Source organism: Penicillium citrinum (genome assembly GCF_028827155.1).
Source record: "Penicillium citrinum strain IBT 23319 chromosome Unknown utg000001l:1.0-4955037.0:1.0-4956770.0, whole genome shotgun sequence".
Lineage (NCBI taxonomy): Eukaryota > Fungi > Ascomycota > Eurotiomycetes > Eurotiales > Aspergillaceae > Penicillium > Penicillium citrinum.
The window spans coordinates 2427930-2443370 of NW_026622686.1; the positions used below are offsets into that span (position 1 = coordinate 2427930).

At 48.0% G+C, this 15441-nt stretch overlaps 5 protein-coding genes across 5 annotated transcripts; 4 read left to right on the forward strand and 1 right to left on the reverse strand.

Annotated features, from left to right (window-relative positions):
• Positions 1-1035: 1035 nt before the first annotated feature.
• Positions 1036-2145, forward strand: bgt1 (1,3-beta-glucanosyltransferase Bgt1; the record flags this gene model as incomplete). Its single annotated transcript, XM_056639829.1, has 3 exons — positions 1036-1292; positions 1375-1838; positions 1910-2145. 3 exons carry the CDS (start codon positions 1036-1038, stop codon positions 2143-2145), a joined length of 957 nt encoding a protein of 318 aa, XP_056505586.1.
• A 1045-nt stretch (positions 2146-3190) lies between these two features.
• N7469_000910 (putative myosin class II heavy chain (MHC)) lies at positions 3191-10176 on the forward strand (the record flags this gene model as incomplete). The annotated part of the gene is given in 4 exon segments (XM_056639830.1): positions 3191-3308; positions 3548-5230; positions 5295-7651; positions 7663-10176. Coding segments are annotated over 4 exon segments (6672 nt in total), but the record flags the coding sequence as incomplete, so codon positions are not given.
• A 1178-nt stretch (positions 10177-11354) lies between these two features.
• On the forward strand, positions 11355-12301 carry N7469_000911 (p24 family protein; the record flags this gene model as incomplete). Its single annotated transcript, XM_056639831.1, has 4 exons — positions 11355-11552; positions 11726-11933; positions 12018-12205; positions 12284-12301. The coding sequence occupies 4 exons, from the start codon at positions 11355-11357 to the stop codon at positions 12299-12301; spliced, it is 612 nt and encodes a 203-aa protein (XP_056505588.1).
• A 703-nt stretch (positions 12302-13004) lies between these two features.
• N7469_000912 (uncharacterized protein) lies at positions 13005-13892 on the forward strand (the record flags this gene model as incomplete). The annotated part of the gene is made up of 2 exons (XM_056639832.1): positions 13005-13151; positions 13458-13892. 2 exons carry the CDS (start codon positions 13005-13007, stop codon positions 13890-13892), a joined length of 582 nt encoding a protein of 193 aa, XP_056505589.1.
• Positions 13893-14032: 140 nt separating this feature from the next.
• Positions 14033-14968, reverse strand: N7469_000913 (uncharacterized protein; the record flags this gene model as incomplete). The annotated part of the gene is made up of 3 exons (XM_056639833.1): positions 14033-14721; positions 14811-14829; positions 14927-14968. The coding sequence occupies 3 exons, from the start codon at positions 14966-14968 to the stop codon at positions 14033-14035; spliced, it is 750 nt and encodes a 249-aa protein (XP_056505590.1).
• Positions 14969-15441: the final 473 nt, after the last annotated feature.

The following is a 15441-nucleotide window of genomic DNA, read 5'->3' on the forward strand; positions in this document are numbered from 1 at the left end:
ATGCAATACAACTTGAAGCAATCAGTAGACCTGCGGTTCCGTGCTTGGTTTACAGTGCCTGCAGCGATGAAGCTCAGGGGGTACTCAGTAGTTAGCATAGCGAGTCTCGATTTCAACTTCAAGTTGACAATGTAGCCATCATGTGCTACTACTAAAAGTGGTTATACGAGTAGACTACCGGCGTCTATTGCGCACATTCCATTCCGAGTCCGAAGTTCATCCATGGATCGTCATGCGGCTCTGCGCCACCTTCCGCTGGATCTGGGTGAATATAGTGTAGGCCGTTTATTATTGATGTATATCTCGCGTTGTCATATTCTATTGCCCATGTACCAGTTAACTCTTTATTCCTATTCGTATTGCCAGTTGTTCTATGCAGTCAGTCTTTGGAGCCGACAAGTTCTCGGCGATAACAGTAGTCATCAAAGTGAAGACGATCCGGCGTGGTATTAAATTTAACAAGCAACTCAGCAAAGATGGCGGTGCCCTTGGGGTTTGATTGTGGTAGTAAACACAGGTCAGCCTTCAATCCTTGAATGCCGAATCATATGTACTGTTCCACAAACATTGGTCTTGGCTTAATTACCCAGATCCCAAGGGCCAGTCTGATCTCAAGGTGAGTCTAGAAATTGAAGAGATCGATTTGTTCTGTTTAGTGAAAAGGATCAGCGTTTGCATCTGCATCTGCCTGCATCTACAGCAACACAAGTTTGTGAATACAACATAATGTAAACACGGCGTGTATAAAGAAAAGAAAAAAAGGAGTGGAGATCCCTTGAGGAAATGTTTCATCGCCAACTATCCCAAATTGGCAAGGATCAGCCCCCACCCGGAGACCCTGAGTGAAAGCAACTTCCGTTCTCCTCCACGTCTGACGTTTTCCCTTTTTCTAACCCATTCAGTCGTTCCTTTCGTTATTATTTTGACCTTTTTAAAGGTCATCCACTCATTTCTTTTTTTAATTAATTGACTACACACTCTTTTTACTCCCCCGGATCACATCGATTACACGCTTTCTGGATTCTGTGAACCACCATGCGCATTTCTAGCATCTTGCCTTTCCTGTTGGCCATCGCCCCGGCGGTCACCGCGAGAGGTACTTTGGGGTTCTCTCTCGGCGACAAGAAGCATGATGGCCATTGTAAAGAGAAGAAGGATTATTTGAAGGACTTTGCTAAGTTGAAGGATCTTTCTTCTCTCGTTCGCACTTACTCTGGTAGTGAGTGCGACACTTCCAAATACGTCCTCCCTGCTGCCGCGGACTCGGGCTTCAAGGTTGTTTTGGGTATCTGGTAAGCTCCCCCTCACCAAAATGACACTCTTCGTGAAATGCAAAAATAAGGGACCTCCGACGCTAATTTGATTTGTATATAGGGTCGGTAAACAGGACAAGAACGACGATAGCATCAACGATGCTTCTTTCCAAAAGGATTTCGCCGCCCTGAAGGAGTTTATCCCTAAGCACCCGGACGCCGTCGAGGCCATTACCGTTGGCTCTGAGACGCTTTACCGTGGCGACTTGACCGGTCCCCAACTGCACAAGTACATCAGCACCGTTAAGAAGGCCTTCCCTGATATCCCCGTCGGTACCGCCGATTCCTGGAACAAGTTCGCCGATGGTACTGCCGATGACCTCTTCACTACCGACACTGACGAAAACCCCATGGTTACCTACGTTTTGGCCAATGCTTTTGCTTACTGGCAAGGAACTGCCGCTGACAAGGCTCATAAGACTTACTTCAATGATATGGCCGGTGCTATGAAGCATATTCAGAAGCTTACTGGAGACAAGGCCTCTAAGATCAAGGTGATTAACGGCGAGACTGGCTGGCCCACTGGTATGTTCTTTCACCTCCAATTGCTACTTGGCGTGTCGTTATATGCTAAATACTTTTTTTTTTTTGTTTAGATGGTGGTACCGATTACGAGGCCGCTAAGGCTGGCACCAAGAATGCGGAGACCTTCTGGAAGAAGGGTGTCTGTGGTATGCTGGACTGGGGCGTTGATCTCTTCTACTTCGAGGCATTTGATGAGTCCTGGAAGCCTGACAGCACTGGTGACAATGGCCAGCCTCAAAGTGAGAAGTACTGGGGTTTGTTCACCGATGACCGCAGTTCTAAGTTTGATACCTCGTGCCCGAAATAAGCGGTCGGGATAACTATGCTTGACTGGTAGATACATATTTTGCCTGTTTTCTTTTTCGTTTTCTTCTCTTCCGTGTATTTTTGAGTTTCTTTACTGTATGTTCCTTATTCACTTGAGTGCGGATTCCGGATATATGAAAGGGTCCGGGCGAATGGAAATAGTTGTTGGAATGATGCTGTGGTAGTAGAGGAGCATGTAGAGTGTGCCACCTCGACCTGACGTGTACGATGTGAGCTAACCAGTAACTGGTTACATATGTGTTGGGTACGCAGTTGGGTATAGTTACACTTGACCATGCATTTGTATTCTCACACTTTCCACAATATCTACATATAACTATACTCCGCAAATACTAATTACAGTACTATTTGAGGCTATACTAAATTAAATAGTTATATGGTAGTTATCATTAGTCATCAAGAACCACGGTTCGCCCCCCCCTGAATCTCTCCACGAACCGTGAATTGCTTGTTTACTTTGAAGCTACAACGAGCAAAACATTCTGATCAAGTCCTGATGAACTCGATGTTGATGACAAGCAAGGGAGTGGAGCAGTCTGCAGAAAGACAGAAGTGCAGAGAACTCAACTGTATGCAGTAGATCAGACACAAGCATATCCCTTCTTTGTTCGGGGGAGTCGGGGTACCTGCGCAGGTAAGGGTGGGCCAAGTGTAAAGCCAGCGAGGTTCCACTTTGAAGAGTCGATGGAAAAATGAAGAAAAAAAGGAGGAAGTGAAAGATTCAACGGAGTTCATTAAACTAGCATCAAGTAGTTTGTACTTTGCAAATAGCCCCTTTTCACCGCATATCCACAAGTACCAGTGACCTTCGCCGATCCCATTTCCACCCCGTGACGTGACATAACCATTCACGTCTCTCTCTTTTTTCCTTCTCCTTTCCCAATCCTTGCGTGTAATTCCCCGTGAGAGAGTGTGAAGGACTTGTCGTGATTTTTTGTGTTTTGTGATCTCTCGCTCTTTTGGCCAAATCACAATCACTACAGACTCCTTTTTAATACTCCTTTTTTATTTTCTCTTCGGTAGTGCGATCTTTCCACCACCGCCAATCACGGGTTGTCTTTACTTTGCCCGTTCCATGCGTCAACATTCTGGACGATAAGCGGAGCGGCAAGCAAGTGCTTGCTGCAGGAGTCGACACGGAAGGTGTGTATGATTGTTGTTTGGTTGTGATATATTGCTGTTCCAATGTTGCCTATATCAATCAATTGATTGATTGATTGATTTACTCGAATCCCCGTCCCGCGTCTGCCACGCGATTCCTCCCTTTCCATCCCATTCCTCGGACCCCTCCTCCACACCTGTCAAAAGAAAAGAAAAGAAAAATTACAAAGAGACATAGAAGTGCTTGGAATGCTAATGACCCCACTCTTATGGATCATCAGATCTAGATCCCTCTGTCTCTTCCGCCAGTTCGGCAACCTCTCCACCGTTTCATCCCAAGGACGCGCGCAACCGACGTGACATTTCGCGACTGACTACGGCTCCGTCGCTGTTTCTATCCTCTCCGTCCTCAGGAGACGCGAGCCCATCGGACCCCGGCTCTCCCTCTCAGAGAGAATCCCCGAGTATCACTCTCGAGCCGCCACCACTCCCATTCTTCTCGACAAATCGCAGACCCGTGGAGTCTCTAACGGCCTCTCCCGAGAACACCAGAGCAGAAAGTAGTGTTTATTATACCACGGCCTGGGGGTCTCCGTATGCAGCACCTAGTACCCGCCGACTATCTCTGACTCTAAGCCAATACGCGGGTATCGATCGTGGATCTGGGGCAAGCTCTCCCGCTTCGTCTATCGTCAACGCTGAACTTTGCCGAGCTAGCGTCGCTGTCAATTCGGGTGATTTCGAAGGCTCTGTAGATCAAGGAGGCAAGTCAATTCGCGACTTCACTCAGGATTGGATCAATCAGTATCTTTCCGGTCAACCGAGAACCGAGCGCAGTAACTGGTTAAGTGACGACTCTGGAAGTGAAGCACCCTCATTCTTCACCGCAAAGAATCATCTTGCGGACGACTTATCAGACGACTGGTTAGGCTTGGAGGATAATACTCGCGATAACGACCTGCTGAAGACACCGACTCTCTCCGATTTTGTCGGTAAAAGGGCTGCTGCTCGTGCCAAGGGAAAGAAGAACGCGCATAAACGTACAGATACATTACGACAGGAGGACTTTTGGGGCTTTGCATACGATAAAGAACCGTCAAAAAACATGTCCGATACTAAGGAATCTCATCCTCCTGGCGAGGTGATATTCGATGCCGAATCACAATCACCTATAGAAAAGCCTTTACCGGCTCCTCCGGCAAGCAATATTGATGAAAATGCGAAATTAGAGAAACAAGAGTTGAAACCTGAACCTATAAACCGATCTGCGGCTCAAACGCCTAGACGGAGGAAAAAGCTTGTTTGGCGTGGAAAAGCCTGCATTATCGATATACCTGTGGACGATCTACGAGGCTCAGAGCAATCCGGTACTAAACTTATGACCCCGGCTGATGTCGAAGCTCGTTTAAAGAAATGGGAGGATGAGGGATACGATATCCGTGGTTTCACGATTGGCGACGCCGAGGATTCATCACAACCCACTGAGTTAGGCGGTCTCAGCCGTGCTTTATATCCTGACCCTGCTGAATTGTGGGAGGAAACCAGAGGTCAAAAGGCTCATATTCAGTTTCCCGACAAGGCTGTGTGGGATGAGTATGTGAATGAACTTCAAGAGGCAAAACTCAGGGCTCTCGGGGTGGACTTTGGTCAGCCAGAGCCCTCAATTTCACCTGCACCTCCATCAACATCTCAAACACCTTTCCCTGGCCTTGTTGGGTCGCCGCCTATTCCGACTACTTCAGCTGGAAGCAATCCTCTTGCACCGATTCATCCTTTCTCTCCCCACTTCGGTCAGTCAACTACAAATAATGGCATTGGCTCTTTAGCATCACCTGCTTCACAATTCAGTGTGCAGACTCCTTTCATGGGAATGGAACAAAATATGATGCCCGGATTCCCCTTCCAATACCAGCCTACTCCACCTGCACAGGGTGCGATGACACCCCAGAGCTTGATCAATCTCCGTCAAGCAAGCGGATCCGGCGCTCCTGGGGGGGCTACACAATTTCAATTCGATTATGTCGCCAGTATCGCCGTTTAACGACCAGACCGGCTTCCATGGCGGATTTGAAGGCAAAAATGACTTTGATCAATTCGCCAACGTCGGTCACGGCCACGATCAAGGTCTCCCATATCAGACACCCCAAACTCCTGTCAATGCTCCGGATCATTTCCACGCTTCCAACGTCGAGATTGCACACCCAACACCTCGTGGTCATGGCCACAACCTGAGCGAGACCTTACAGAGAGGATTGGACCAAATGAACCATTCTGACTATCAGAACCATTCCGACTATCACTTGGAGCAATCTGTTGATCGTCAATTGGAGGAGGAGGATGATCATGCCCTCAATGCCACCATGCTTAAATCTCGCTGGACCATGCCAGAACACGATCATCAGATGCACGACCCTTCTCGTCACCCTTCGCATTCTTTCTCCCAGCAGCCACACCAGTTTTACCATGAACAATTCGGACAGCAAAACAACCACGAGGGCTCCGACATTGATACCAACCCTAGCCTTGCTGGAACGCCTCAAACTCGCGGAGTTCTGCCAGACCATGGCCCCTGGCATCACACCAAGCCAAGTCATGAATCTTTTGGACATCAATCAAAGCTTTCGGTCTCGTCTCTTAATGTTGATGCGAAGGAGTTTGATCCGACAGCATCCTTCGGATCCCAGCCCCCACAATTCGCCAACAATACTTTCCAGTTTGGTGGCATGAACCCAGGGTTTGGATTTGCTCCTCCTGCGCCTTTCGCTCCCAATGGTATGATGGGCGATCATATAGACCACAACCCCGCGCCCAAGCCGAGCACGTTCAAATTCTCCGCGGCCTCCTTCAACGTTGATGCGCCTGTATTCAACCCTAGTGGCAGCATCAACTCCAATGCTAGCTCCGAGCGACCTGGTGCCAACAAAACCAAGATCTTCGGTGACATTGACATTAATGAGATTTCCAAGCCTTCGAAGCAGTCCAAGGCCATCCCGATTGTGCGACCAGATGAATCTGATCCTACAAAGAAGGATGATGAAGACGTTGAAGATGCTGATCAGGACAATGGTCGGCCAGTCCCTACTGATCGTCACAAACGTGCTCGTCGTGGAATTGGCCATGCTGAAGGAGAGGCTCGCTATAGCATTTCCACTCACCCCTTGGGAGAGACTGGCAATGCCCAGACATCAAGCACACTTCATCCTGTTGCTGAGGGCAAGGAAAACGCCTCTCCGGGTGAAGCCCCCATCGAGCGCAAAGCTACACCTACTAGCGAGGCTGAAACTTGGACTTTGTTTGACTACAAGACTGAGGGTGGTGCTGCTAGATCCCATACTGCCTCCCCCGTCCACGCGGAACACCCCGAGGAGACCAAAGAAAATACCAAGCAACCTCAGCGCAAGCGCTCTGCAGATGGTCTTCAAGTCGACGCCAATACTTCTGCACATGCTCCCTCTAATTCTAAGAGCTCCGCAAAGAGTACTATGCTGTCAGCCACGGCTAAGCCTTTCGAGTTCAAGCCTGCTGTTCCCAACTTTGTCCCTACAAGTGTACCACCATCCAGCTTCGGAGAGTCGACGTCAACCCGTGCGCCCGTCGTGCCCGAATCCAAGCCTGTCCAGAAGAAGCCCGCTGGCGGTCTCATGGCGTCTCGCTTTGCTACTGCCAGCCCGCCAAAGCCTCAACAACCAGCCTTTGAGCCGGAGAAGACCCCTGCTCGTCAACAACACAGGGGATTCCACGATGAATCTGACGAAGGATCCCTTGACGGGGATGAGCTCAATGCTGTCATGGATCAACTCAACGATGATTCGGATGTTGGCATCATGCGTCAAACTACTCCTCTGCCACGCCAGCTCATTTCGGACTCTGTTGGTGGTCCTACAAAGGAGCGACAGTTTGGCCCAGCCGAAGGCCGCAGTGAAGCTCCCAGTCCCAGCCCTGGCGGTGGTCCCAAGACGCACAAGCTCAGCATCCCCCAGATTGGCTCGGATGTCGATGCACAAAGCAACATCACCTTCTCTCCTCCTAAGAGCATTGTCTCTCGTCTTCAATCCCCGGTTCGCCACCTCATTACTGAGAACGACCATGTCAGCGACTGGGATGACATGATTTCCTCCGGCGAGGACGAGAAATTCTTCAACCGCAACCGCTTCTTTGATCGTCGTATCAATGACCTTGTTGGCTCTGCCATTGATGATCGTCTTGGCCCTATGGAGCGTGCTCTTGCCGTTATTCAAACATCCGTTGCAACCATTGCCTCTGGATCTGCTAGCAGAAGAGCGATCCGAAGCGTCTCTGGAGATGTCGAGGACAGTGATGCTGACGATGAAGATGATGGGGAGGAGCACGAAGGATCTACCCGAGATCGCCCCCCCACCATATGCGTGATCGCAAGCTTGAGATGTTGAAGAGTGTTGTCACGGAGGCTCTGCTCACTCACGACCTTCCCCACCGCAATATCCAGCATTCCAGCCACAGTGAAATGGCTCTGTTGAAGGAGAGTATCGCTGAGCTACAAGCTCTCACTATCAAGAAGCTTGCTCAAGATCCAGTCGGTGACATGCGTGAGATCCTTGAGGAGACGCTCGCCAGACAGCTTGCCCAGCAGACTCCTCGGTTGTCGGAGGCTGAGGAGATTGGCGCTGACAGCTTAATGATGCAAATCGATGGATTGAAGAGTATGCTTCGACTGGCTGACGACCGAGCCGAGGCTGAGTACAAGGCTCGTCGTGAGGCATCTGATTCTGTCCTGGAGCTTCAACGTCTTCTCAAGATTGCCGAGGAGGATGCCGCTCATCACAGTGCTGCGGCTGAGAACGCCGAAGCCCGCTTCCTGCAGTTTAAGGAAGAGAAGATGCCTCACTTGGAGAAGATGCAATTCCGTACCGAGTCTTTGACCGAGGAGAGTGAGACTCTCAAGGTTACTATTGCTGAGCTTTCTTCTAAAAATATTGCTCTGGAAGGAACTCTGGATGAGTACCGTGTTTCCAGTGACCATTTCCGCCGCCAGCTTGAGACTACCAAGGAGGAGAACAAATCTCTTCATGAGACTGTTGATCATCTTCGGACTAGGATTGAAGATAGTTTGGCCGCTCGCCAAAATCTTACTGAGAAATTTGATCGTCTGCAGAATGATATGGTGACTGTTACATCTGATGTCACTACCGAACAAGCCAGCTGGCGCAGAAAGGAAGAAGAGCAGCTGGCCAAATACAACGAGCTCCGTGCATCCTATACTCGGGAAGTCAAACTGCGTGAACAGCTTGAGCAGGAGGTTGCTGATCTAGCCAAGCAAGAGAGAGAGGCCGCCAAGATCAAGTTTATCCATGAGCAATCGCAACAAGAAAACGTCAAACTGGAAGAGACTATCGCAGCCCTGCGTGCTGAGAACCATGATCTGCAGGTTACGGCCGCTCGTTTCGAACGCGAATTCAACGAGGCTCGTGAGAGCAGCCGTATTGAGATCCAACGTACACGCACCGCCATGGAGGCTGATATTGAAGCTTCTAACAGTCAAGTTAACATTGTACGAGCCGAACTTGAAGCCCAAATCATTCGTCTTCAAAGTCAACTTGATAGTGTTCGTATGGATGCTGATACCTCTCGTGAACGCTACGAGATGCTTTTGGAGGAAGCCAATGAGACCAAGATCAGCTCTCTGGCTGCTGCTAAAGAATCCAGAGAGCTCGCTCTTGAGGATCAGCGCAAAACTCACGAACGTGTTCTTAACGATCTTCGTGAGCGCCACGCTCGTGCTTTGCACAACTCCTCTGAGGATCGCACACGCGGCGAGGCTCATATGACTGATCGTCTGGCTCTTTCCGATGATAAGGTCAAACATCTGCAAGAGCGTGTCCAACATCTCGAGGAGAAACTTGAACTTGCCCAATCTGCTGCTCGTCATGCTGCTGCCGCTGCTAAAGGAAAGGCTCCTGTCCAGGCCGCTGTCCCCTCGGCACCCGCCCATGCATCTTCGCCCTCAATGTCGTTCAACAAGGGTGAACCCGAGCGTATTTCTCCCCAGGCCCTCCGTGAATCGATCTTTGTTCTCCAGGACCAACTGCAACAACGCGAGACCCGTATCGAGGAGCTCGAGCAGGAAGTCTCTTCTGTGGATAAGGATGCCCCCAACAAAATCAAAGAAAAAGACACCGAAATTAATTGGCTCCGTGAACTGTTGGGCGTTCGGATCGATGATCTTCAAGATATTATCAAAACAGTTTCCCAACCAAACTTCAATCAACACGCTGTCCGTGACGCCGCTATTCGCCTGAAAGCCAATCTGCAAATGCAACAACAAGAACGCGAGCGCGCCAACAGCGGTGTCACATCCCTCCCATCCATCTCTGACATTGCAGCATCCCCACGTGCTCTCCCTCTCGCTGCAGCCGCTGCGTGGGGTAATTGGCGCAAAGGCCGTGACGCAGCCAACAGTTCAGAATCAACCCCTTCGAAATCCAGCAACGCTGGAGCTTTCCTCTCAGGGCTTCTAACTCCACCAAGCTCTCATGTCCGTCCTAATGCACCAAATAATGGACCTAGTCGGTCGACTTTCGAATCTCGTCCTCTGCGAGGAATCAATACACCACGTCGTGGTTCGACGCGTCAGGAGGTTCCTGTAGTCGAACCGCCCAAGACACCTCCATTACTTCGTCGCTCTAGCTATGATCATGATGCTGAGCCGGGGAACTATGAGGAAAGCAACTTCGCGGATGATATTGAAAGTACCGTTGGCGGAATGGTATCTGCTTCCCCTAAGGAGGGTGATGGTCCCTTCGGACCACAGATCACTACTGATGCTGATGCACTGGCTGAGATTGGAGATCAGTATGATGAAGATGAAGGAGACGAGACTGAGACCGAGATTGAATCTCGACAGGTCGAGCCTGAAGTCCATACTGCAGTTTAATCTGCTCATTCACATTATTCCCTTGAAATCCCCTCTTTGATTTTCCTTTAGATTGTCGAAAACGTATCCCCTCTTCCCACTATTTGGTTGATGTCGTTTCAAGATTTGTGATTTACCCTAGCGTTCTCCCTAACCTTTACCCTTACCTATTAAGGTTGTCATTCTTTCACCTCATACATATTTCTTCTACCCTCAGATCTGTGATTTGTGATGTCCTTTCGGATTTGATACCACCCCGTTTTTTTGTGACCATTTGCCTTTTGCCTTTGTTTGGGCTTTATCCTACATGTACATTTCCCGACTTTTGAGTCTTACTTTCATGTCCCATCGTTTCTATTACATATTAATCAATACCTCTGCCACTCTTTATTCTTGTCATTATATTATACCTCACCTTATCTTATCTCTACTTTATCGATTCATAAAATACATTGTCTGCTACAATATGAAAGAGATGTAACATTAGTTTGAAAACACCGTTGTTGTTTTTTTTTTTTCTGCCGTATTTTCTACCATGTTTAAACTCAAGAATTATAGTATACTCGGCGAACGGTGGGTAAAAGCGGTCAGACAATGGTTTCAAACTTATGCTACAATGTAGTCACTCCGCAGTGCACGAATAGACTCGAGATCTCCGGTTCCATAATTTTCATAATTTGATACAATTCTTTATGCACTTATGTGATTTAAGCTTGGCAGTGACATAGGCTTATTTTAATTCATATTGACTATCATTTTCATGTTCATCAATCACGCTAGCCTTGAGAATCACCATAGCCACACTAAGGTTAGTGAGAAGCCTTCCATACTCTGTCTGTGTACTTCGAATATATATCTCCACGGCTTCGTGTCTTCTAGCTTATTTCCAAGGCCAATTCAAAGTGATTTCCACGATTTATCAAACCTAGACTGGGGATTCAAGATATGGCAATGATTGTATTTAATCATGTCTTCAATTTCATCAACAAGAATAACTATATTTATACTTGCGTAAATAAATAACTACTGCCTGTGGTAATGTTTAGGTGGTCCGAGCGTCTCTTGACACCTCGCAACTGCGTAAACTGCCACTCCACGCCAACTTGCACCCCTTCAACTTCCTCCACGTTTACTTCACGACTCTCAATTCATTCCAGTACCCGCTACCTTTTTTTTTCGCTGGTACACCGTCCATCATAATGCGCTTTTCCGCCGCCACGCTCCTGGTTTCGGCGCTGGGGTGGTTCTCCGCCGCGACCGCACACACCATCCAGCTCAAGGCTCACTCACGCGAATGTTTCCATGAATCGTTACACAAGGATGATTTGATGACGGTCACTTTCCAAGTTGGAGATCGGGAGTTTGGTGGTAGTGGAAATCTGGAGATTGACTTCTGGGTACGTTTCGTTGTCACTCACTGTGTTTCCCCTGGTTTTCGTCAGGAGATGAATCGGGGCCATTGAAGTGGACTTTCCAGTCCAGAGAATGAAGCATTGCCCTAGGAGATAGACAATGCCTTCCTTCGTATTCAAATTATCTACTAGAATCTATCTGACCATGTCTCGTTTAGGTCGAGGACCCTCTTCGCAACCGCCAGTATTACAAGCAAGCCATCTCCAACGAGGACTATTCATTCACAGCCCAGGCCGACGGCCAATACAACTACTGCTTTAGTAATGAGGGTTGGACTTCCAACTCAAAGGAGGTCTCCTTCAATGTCCACGGAATCGTCTATGTGCCGGAGTCCGAGATGTCGCAGGATCCTCTGGAGACCGAGGGTAAGACAGACCGATGCCTACCAGTTGCAACGGGGAAGGTGATTTCAATTGGGAGAAGTGCTTTTGGCTAATGGATCTCGATAGTCCGCAAGCTTTCGGAGAGTCTGGCGCAGGTTCGGGATGAACAGGGATACATTGTGGTTCGCGAGCGTGTTCACCGGAATACCGCTGAGAGCACGAATGGCCGAGTCAAGTGGTGGAGTCTCTTCCAGCTGGCCGTGGTCATTGGAGAAGGTGTTTTCCAAGTATGGTGGTTGAAGCGCTTTTTCGAGGTAAGTCTGCGACATACCTACCTTCCCTTAATGTGATGCGAGATTGTAGCAATCGTACTCATTTGCAATTCGATTTAGGTCAAGCGTGTCGTTTAAGCCTCTGGTTTTTCTATCTTCTGCCAGAAAAGAAATGCATCGGTGTTGAATGAGTGATGACGGACTGCATTGTGGATATTGATAGTGTGACCATTTGGTGTTTTTGGACAAGACCAATTCAGCTCTCACGTTTTCCCTCCTATTTCCTTTACTATTTACTCTTTTTTTTATATCATGGTGCCATGCAAACAACATCTGATAGTTTAATATATCCTGTACCACCAGCGTACGCATGACCAGTTTTGTGCTTCAATCTAAGTATAATTATATGCCTCGTGAAGACGTCAGAGCCTGAATGCTAAAAAACAGATGCTTTCATGACTTCTAGTTAAAGATCGAGCTGTTTCGACTTGAGCAGCTTGGCTTTGAACTACTGAGTTGCTTCTGTTTGTCTTCTATAAAATTCCCCGCATTCAAACTTCTTCCACTTTTCTTCTTTCTCCGCACTTCATCAACTCAACTACCAACGTAGCACTCCCCTAGTGTACTGTGACTTTTAATATTGGATCTTTCGACTTTTTTTTTTTCTTTGGGTTGACTACTGTTGATTCTCCCGGACGCTATTCCTTTCTGTCTCTGACACGGCTGCAAGGAGCAGTTCTATGGGCAAATCTTTCAACAGAACGAACCATCCACCACCACCTCCAGCCTCAATCAACCTCCTTCAATCGCGAGTACCTTACATCAACTAGTATCAATCAAAATGGATCTCATATCTAGAAATCACAGCATCTCCACAGAAGCTTTCGATATCGCCGATACTAGCGATCCGCTCTTCCACGTCTGCTGGCGACGCCAATCCTGTTCATCTTGTCTAGCAGGCGATGTCGCCTGTAGTTGGTGTGCAATAGTATGTACGACCAGGTTTCATTTATATTTCATAGTCCATTATCACAACCTCGCTCACACTCACTCGTATTCCCCTTCTTTATTTATTCCCTCGCTCTCGTACTTTTTGCAAAGTCTCACATTCCAAACACATTGTTTGAACGTCCCCCCTTGCATTTTTCACGCCCCATTCCGGATTTCAACCTTCTATCAAACATCCGAATCTAATACGGAGGTACCCCTCTCCTAATATGCCCCCTTCTCAAACTATCGCGGCCCAACATGAACTAAGAACGTACCTAATCCCTGTCACTAATCTCGTATCCAGTCTTCGGTTTGCGTGCCCAATCCCGCCCGTCTCCCTATACTAGCCCCCATGCGCAATGCTCAAATTTGTCCACTAGCCTCTACAGAGCGCTGGGAGCTCAGAGCCTTGCCGTTTGGCTGTAATGTTAGTACATTGACTTTTGTATCTGTTTTGGGTACGGTTATCGGAATTATAGTATTAGGTGTGATTGTGGCCTTAGGGCTTTGGATTGTCAAATCGATACGACGGAGGTGGAAAGAATCTCATTATGAGCGTTTGGATGAGGAGTCGACGTTTACATGGCGGAATTTCCTCAATTTTGGATTATGTGCTCCATCATCTGGGAGTATATCTTGTGAAGTTGAGCACCACGCAGAGTTTAGGGACCAGGACACTTCGGAAGACAATGAAAGGCTGAGCATTGGGGAGACAAGGCCTCTATTACGGCGAACGTGATACACCGGGGCACTTTCATGGATAAAACAATGATCTAAGCAGGGTTTGACATCGAATTTGATTCCACCTTGAGTTACAGGATATTTTGACATGACATGAACAGAGAAGAAAAAAGATAAATAATACATCAACGACTTAAATCAACCAGCCACAATCATGTCCATCTGCTCTCGTACAAAGCTAGCCAGATCATCAACAGTCTTTTTCACGCGAGGGATCATATGGCCACCGCCGTGATCGTAAATCTCCGACGTGTCAGGATCGCACATGTTGTATAGAACCATCGATCCATCAAGGAACGGATCCTGCGCTCCAATGACATGGCAAGTCGGGATAGAGATCTCATATTCATCCGAGTCTTCATCTCCAACCATGATATGGCCTTTAATCGGATCAAGAGGAGGCCAGCCACTGAAAAGAATGGCAAACTTCAAACGGGGTTCTCGTCCTTGTTCTTTTCGTCGACGTTCTTCCTCTATTAGAAGTGTTGCTGCAATCTGGGCACCTTCAGAGTATCCAATCACAGCCTCTATATCCTTATCTTCATCTATGATCTTGATCAAACGATCCAAGACAGGTGCAACATGCAAATATTCCGGGTTGTCTGCAAGTTCAATGGCTTCTCTCATAGAGACTTCTGGTGACTCACGCTTGGGGAAATCGCTCATGTTGAATTTCCCCAAATCACCTTTACCAGCTTGACAGAAGGAGTAGTATGGAGGAGGGCCGAAAAAGGCTGCATGTTCTTCGGGTGGATGAACCTCTATTTCGCCTTGAACGAACTTGAAATTCGCTTCTCCATTCTGCTGCAAAGAAGAAATAAACGGCCCTGGACCCACCAACGGATACTCCCGTTAGTATATGCATCTCCGACCTCGAGCTTGAGGTGGTCAACTTCTAGCTGATCTATGAACTCACCGAGTTGCGCGGTAAATCCCTATTGTATAGTGGGTTAGTCATTTACTAGCCAACCCTCAAACCCTCATTCTCTTTTTTTAAGAAAAAAAACAACGAAACATTGAATCATAGCATACCTTGGCACTACAATAAGCCCCCGGCAAACAGAGAAATTTCATGGTGGCAATTTGAACGAGGTTCAAAGCTTCACAAGGGCCGAGGGCAGCCCGGCTATGTAATAAGGGAACCTAAGGTTCATAAAGGAAATATGCACTGGAAAACTTACCGCCACAAGGTTGTGTTAGGCCCTTGCAAGAATATGGGGAGAGCGGAAGAAAGAAGTCTTTTGCCCCTGTGCTGGAATGCACCCTCACTTCAGCAAGGGCAACCACCAGCAATAACAACAACAACAACAAGCGCTTGAGAGGAGCTTTGCCAAAGAATGGCACTTGGGATATGATGTGATCAGACCCTCGTGGAGCCAGGTCCGCGACCCCAAAGACATACTAGTAAGATTCACGAGGGATTCGATACCCTTCTGCAGCTTGAACCGCGCCAGAATAGCTACTATATTTGTACCGCGTCATCAAGGGAAGAAGGCATGGACCCTCCGATCCACCTATCATTGAGGATTGTCTTGGAAATATCCCCG